This window comes from Megalopta genalis, chromosome 15 (genome assembly GCF_051020955.1).
Source record: "Megalopta genalis isolate 19385.01 chromosome 15, iyMegGena1_principal, whole genome shotgun sequence".
Taxonomy (NCBI): domain Eukaryota; kingdom Metazoa; phylum Arthropoda; class Insecta; order Hymenoptera; family Halictidae; genus Megalopta; species Megalopta genalis.
Window position 1 is genome coordinate 4,867,521 of NC_135027.1, and position 7,044 is coordinate 4,874,564.

General features: G+C 34.7%; 1 protein-coding gene and 1 long non-coding RNA gene across 2 annotated transcripts in view; one reads left to right on the forward strand and one right to left on the reverse strand.

The window, feature by feature from the left end:
• Window positions 1-5,369, reverse strand: part of LOC117221093 (uncharacterized) — a 27,277-nt gene extending 21,908 nt beyond the window's left edge. The window contains exon 1 of the mRNA XM_033471751.2: window positions 5,161-5,369. Coding sequence (XP_033327642.1) covers window positions 5,161-5,253 — 93 coding nt within the window. The 5' untranslated portion in view covers window positions 5,254-5,369. The remainder of the gene's footprint in view (window positions 1-5,160) is intronic.
• Window positions 5,169-7,044, forward strand: LOC143260575 (uncharacterized). The gene is made up of 2 exons (XR_013034852.1): window positions 5,169-5,275; window positions 5,363-7,044. It is a non-coding gene; the product is annotated as an uncharacterized LOC143260575 (long non-coding RNA).

The following is a 7,044-nucleotide window of genomic DNA, read 5'->3' on the forward strand; positions in this document are numbered from 1 at the left end:
GACTCGATAAAACCGCCGGGTTTTGGTTCGCGTGCGTGAATTACAAGACTTGAAACACACACATCCACTCATTACTAAAGCTACGGAAGATAGATAAAGATAGATCCATGGGGGTACTGTTGGGGGGTATGGGGTTGATCCACGCCTGCGAACCGAAACTGCCGTAGGTGGCTGGACAAAGTCAGCGATTATTGGCATTCGTATAATGTGGATATGGGATGTCGTAAGCTGTCAAATTAATAATATTCTACTGCAAATAAGTTCAACACTATAGCAACTGCGACTCCGCAACCATAACAATAGAGCTGATTATGCTCGCAAAGACAAGGTACAAGTTAAACCGTTTGTCCGGCTTGAACCGAGAGATTTGTGGAACGCAATCGAATTGTTCAAGGATGGAGGAAAGCTTTGTCAATTGTTTTGTAGGCAGTTCAGTTAATGTGACAACGCGTAATCGTTCCTGATTTGCACCCTTTTTATCAGTTTCTTTCAGCTTTTTCCCGGCTATAGGCGTCAGAAGCTCTCTATGCAAGCGATAGAATTTTCGTGTTCGTTTTGGCGATAGCGATAAATAAATTATGACCTGGATCGAGACCAGAGAGAACGGGAAAAAGGTACTGCACGTTTGGAAGTCGAATCTCGGGAGGATAATATATCATCTGGTGGACGATTGTCTTTTGTGGAACAATTTCGTCGTTCAGCTATGAAGGCAACCTCTAAAATCGGCTGAACATTGTCAAGTTTTTTTTTTTTTTTTTTTTGTAAAAGACCGGAATTCGTGAACTGACAATGATAGCATTATTTTCGTATTTCTATCCTTTACAACGTACATATTATTTTATTAGCAATTCTTATTTTGAACGCTTGCTTATATTATATTATAAATTTACCATGACCATCTAGATATAACTTTTCTTTCTACGGTTCAACTATATATACGTAGAGTAACACTTTCGAGTACTAGTAATCGGACGTCATTTACAGAAATTAGTATAGCGAAAAGTTTACTAGGTAACAGTATCTTCTATAAGCTACCGTTGTTACGCTATACTATTTTAAGTAACATTTCGACATTATTTTTCTCTCGAAATAGTCTCACCATTGTTTTGTCCGAAATAACGCGATTCTCATTGCCCGGGTATCCGACTAGACAATAATAAATAAAATAAGTAATAAATAAAAAATGATTATAGATAAATCGACCTGGAGGGATCGCGAATCGAACGGAAGCATTGTGACGCAACGAATCTATTATAGGAACATTAATATCAATATATATACATGCAGTACATATCGGACATTATTTAACAAACAGTCTATACCGTGAGGAAATTCTAGTGCGATAAAAAAAAGATGCACAGAAAAGGTAGGATACAGAGACAAATTAATTTCGATATTGAAGCATCCGAGAATAATGTAAACAAAATGTGCATACAGGGTGTCTCGACCAACATCATTCCTCCACCAGTTCTACCATTTTTATCGCTTTGGAAAATCTGGTCTATTATACACGAATGATATCATGAATTTGTTCGTGAAATGAAAGATTCTTTATATTGTACGGACTTTTAAATACGAAATTGTGATTAAAATCGAAAATGTTAATATTCATTAATTTTTCCATTTGTTCTACATATGCACAAAGAAAGATTAATGATTCACATCGTTATGTTATGCTAAATCGACGTAACAAAGCAAAGCGAAGTCAGACATACGTTTCCATTGAACAAACGATATTTTCCAAAAAAATAAAAATCCTAGAAATGCTTGAAGAAATGAGTACATGAGAAACTTCCTGTACACTTGCAGTCAGATTGTACATCAGACGTATCGCGGTAATAAAAAGATTCACAATAAACGCGCAACGTTAATGAAAGAAGCGTATATATCAAGACAATGGCATGATAGATATAATAATAAATATATAATGTATACATATACACGTATACGTTCATAGACATGTGTAGAAATACAGTATATTTCACCGAAGCGTATAAAAACTAATGAAACTTCAAGAAACTGTTTAAATGGAAATTAAATGATGCGAAGGTTCATAATTTTAGCTGGAGACGAATTACAATTTATACTGTTAATTTAATTACGTTTTTGAGACATGGAATTATATTAATTAACATTATATTAATTTACTTCGATAGTATGTTTAAAGACAGATTTATTAATCTATAAAATGCAAACTTTCTTTTCATGACATTCGAGATATCGTAAATAGAATTTTTTTAAGAAAAGAGAACCAATGTTTTCGAAAGTATAGGAATCGATGACAGTTTCTGTCGGGATGATCTCAAGTATAATGAATGAAATATTTCAATTTCTAAATATAGTTAAAAACTATTTGTTCCTTATTAAATTCAAAACATATGTACAAAATTTCTGTTAAACTTGGAAATGGATGATTCCTGAGATGATCTGAAGTAACTTTTCCTTAATGAAAATGCTGGCTACGGCTTCGTTAACGACTTATTAACGAAAAACACAGAGTTCGCTGGAACGCGCCAACTGTACTCGCTCTCTGATTGGTCCGTGTTTTTCGCTAATAACTCGTTAACGAAGCCGCAATCATCATTTTCGCTAAAAAAAAAAAAACAGTTACTTCAAATCACCACAGGAATCACCCTGTATGTGTCTTATGGACCGTTGAATTCGTTTTTAAGTATGCTATCAAGTGGTCTAAAAGAAAATATTTTTGTCTCAGCCAAAAAGTTTCATCACTTAGATCATATAATTTCCATTGAAAACTTTTTTGTTACCTTCAATAGTTTCAAAATACTTATGTGAGACACACCGTATACATATGTATAATTATACATAATAGGCTGAATAAAGTATATACAAACTGTTTTCTTCGAAAAAGGTAGCGGTTATTAACAACTTTATTTTCTTAGTTAAGCAGGACGGTAGAAATTTTCATACATCATTTAATCTGAATAAATTGAATGACATATGAAAATTTCTTTCTTATTCAGACAACTGAACACATTGAAAAAATATTTAGTTCAAATACTTATTTTTATGTTCTACATAGGTAAAGAGTTTCGATGATAATGACTATTCATAATAATATACACCAATTTCTTTGTTGTACGATATCTTCGGAATATTCGTTATATTCGTAAAATTAGATGAAACTAGTTTTTTTCTATAAATTTGTGTTTTTTTAATTACTTCCATCGGCAGATCTCAAAACTGAAACTTTGGAATTTGCAGAATTATGCTAGAATGCTTCTCGAGTAACTTCGTTGCTACATATAAATAATTTAGGCATGAAATGTTTTTGCAAACAGCAAATAAAAAAATTAACATAAAATAAATTATAATTTATATATGTATATATGAAATACTTCAGTTAAAAGTAAAACTCATTAAAACTAATCAGTGCTCATTAGTAGATTACAGATGGTAACCTTTTATGATAGAAATGAATAGATGAAATATAAAACTGTGAGAATATTAGAAAAATGTAACAATATTGTTACGCTGTTTTCAGTTGGTTGAAATTATTAAAAGAAAGAATACACTATAGTAATAATAATATTAATAAATAATATTAATAAAATAATATTAATAATATTAATAAGTGGTAATATTTTTAATTATTGCACACATACTTTTATGCATTATCTGAGGTGTTACCTTGTAGTAAGAATATTTTACAAACCTCACCATAAATAAGATATAGCAGAAGGAATCGTCATTCACTATACTATGATATTTAAAACTTTATATCTCGAAAAGTGAAGTAACCACTTAGCATATAATATATCATTTTTAAAATATACTATTTAAATATCATGTAACGTATAAATTAACAATAATTTTGTATGCAGTATCTTATTTACGGTGTCTTTTTTAAAATAATTTTACAAAATAACAATTCGATTAATGTACATATCTAAGTATGCGTGTAGTATAATAGTAAACACTATGTTGTGTAGTATAATATAAACACAATTTTATCGAAATATCTGAGATATAGACAAATAATAATCTTTTCCTTAATCCTTGAAATTATTTCATTAATTAATGAAATGCAGCTTAGGATAATTTTGAATAAACACATTCTGAAAGTGTCCCAGCATATTCCAGCCAGTGAAAACATGATAAATTTAATAGAATTTCAAGTGTTTAGATACGATAAAAACATCCTCAGATTCGAATACGCCTCCACAAACATTTGAGAAAAGCATCGTTCATCGTAACTCCGTACTATGCAACAAAAAAATATCTATCCGACAAAAAAACAAACGTATAAGCTCAGAGAACTCTATTGCACACAAAATGGTCATCTATTTTAGCTAATAGTCCTACTTAATCTAAAAGATAAAAGAAGTTCTGCTAAGTACCTGCTGAGGTTTCAGAGAAAGTGGCTTGTAATACTTTTCCCAGTATATGTACACACACGTATAGCGTATACACATGTATATGTATACATGCGAAACCGCCTAATAGCAAGATCTTACTAATTACTGAATAAGAAGCGTGCATCTCTTTCATCGTGAATAGGGTTTGTCTGTAAGGGGGAGGGAGAGGGTGACGACAACGCTTTCGAAGTAGCATAATAATAATTATTGATGTAATAATAGTAGACAAACACCAGATAAGGCAGTGGTTATTCGCAGTTATAGTTGCGGTGAGCAGTCGTGAGGGAGATGCCCCCAAAAGCTACGTGTTAGCCAAAGTTACCGAGGGATTGGAACCGTGCTTCATCACCCATTTAATTTTTCAAATTCGTCAACGCTTGAGAATTCAGTGAATTCACTGCCTTATCGACAGTTAGGGTTTCATGCGAACAGATCGGACTGTGGGATGATCAAACGCGTTCCTCACCCCTGTTAACTTTGAAGGTTAGCAGCATTAAAAGGTTCGAGTTTGCATCAAAGCGCCGCAACGATATTATGAGAATTATTCAATTTGGAAATCGTACGAGTATGTTTCGTCGACGTGTTCGACGAGACAACGCATGCATTTCAACAAATTTAACATATTCAGTAAACACGGCAAATGTAACAAGTTCAACAAATGTAACAAGTTCAACGTGTACAACAAATTCAAGAACTGGTTCTTCTGCATTTTCTGAATGCCAGGCGCTTCTAATGCAGATTCGAGACCCAGATAAAAAACTGGTTACAATAATGAGTCTACCTGTCCGCAGCTGTCTGTGTAGACGACACAGTGAGCGTTTTGGGGGACCACTTGGGCCCCGACAGTGGCTAAGGCTGCTAAGGCGATCCACATGCAGCAAACGAGGCAGTGTTCGGTAAAGTATTTTTTTTTTTTTTTTAAGTATTGGTAGCAGTTTTATACATAAATATTTTTTTAATTCATTTTTTTTTTTTTAATGTAGGCCGTTTATTACCAGTTGATCGAATTCGGTGGAGAAGGCACCAAAAATCAAAATGAAGCACGTCGAACGTGCCCTCGGGGCACCCAGGTACATGTACGAGAGAAAAAAAGGAGTACGAGTATGTTGGTTGTTAATCGTATTGTTTTTCAATATTTTAGGACGATTTTTGTTCGTTGTCGCATTGTTGGTTGAAGGATTTCCACAGAAGGATGTTTAAGAATGTAATATTTTTTTTTTGTTTTTTTTTTTTCGTAATTTTAATCGTTTTCAACGAATTATATATATATATTTTTTTTGTCATTTTGGTGCACAGACAAAAAGTAGTCGATGCGAGGTAGAGGGGTGTAGTGGTAGGAAGAAAAGCCGGGGTTATGTATAAATCGCGTGAAAATAAAAGGATACGCCATGCGGCGACATCGTGTTGTTGTTTACGGAATCGTGTGTCGTTCCCACGTAAACGTATGTAATTTTCGTTTTCATTTTCATTTGTAGTTTTAGTTCGGTGGCAAGTTGATTCATGTACCAGGGTGTATTCGTTGCAACGTTTTGTCGTTGGTGTTGTTTCCGAGTGATAGGGGGGGGGGGGGCGAACATGACGGCGATAATGCAGTGCACACATACCAAGCCAGCGTTTATCAATAGATTTAGACGTATGTGTACGTGTATAACGTGTACCGGTTACGTTATCGTGTCACAGTTGAGAAATCGTGAACGCGTACACGAATTTTACGAAACGAAGCAAATTTAAACAAAAAAAAAAAGAAAAATAAATCGTAAAGAGTATATATATATATATTTTTATATTAAAACGATCCGTCACCAAAAATTCGTTGATCAGAAACGATTATAAATCCGTTAATGTGTGGACACAAGCGAATATATGGTATGTGCGCGTGTGTATATGTGGGTTCGTTTGTATGCGCAACGACAACAGTTTGTATTTCGTGTGTGAAGTACGTGAAAATCGGATCGTAGGAGGATAGAAGGACGAAAAGAGGGAAGAGAGAGAGAGGATGGTTAGAGGCAGCCATTAGATATAACGGTAACATGGTAAACGGTTTACGGTGGTTTGTTCCCAGCCCGCAGGACGATAGGAAATGGTCACAATCGCCACATAAATGTAATCAATCGAAGATCGGCGGATCGAGGTTCCGTAGCAGTCGTTGTAGATTCCGAAGAGCAGGGAATAATTCAGGCACGTGTGGCGTTTCAGGATGAATTTCGGGATTGGAGGGTAATTCAGGCACGTGCGTGGTGGACCATGACGGATTGTGGGGATGTTGCGTCGGTTCGTATCGTGGATGGTACCAGGGATGAAAGCGTTGACGGGACGAGATCAAACAGTATGCGTGGTAATTTTCGATCGAAAGACGTGCGTGGTGGATATCCAGGCAGAGGGCAAGCATGAAACAGAAAGTTGAAAGAGTGGTTATGAAACGATCGGCGAGTAAACGTGCAGAGACTGGTATGTGGATCATGTCTGGAACCATTCACTATAATTTGTATATAGCTACGTGGCTAGAAAATTCTCATTCCATTTTCATTCGTGTCAACTAAGTAGGTACAGTCGTTCTTATTCTCTATCAACTATATAACAATTATAAAAATATGTATATATGTATGTAGAGAGAGAGATTTGCACACATAATAAATAATCGTGTTCGCATGCGCTTCAGTTTATA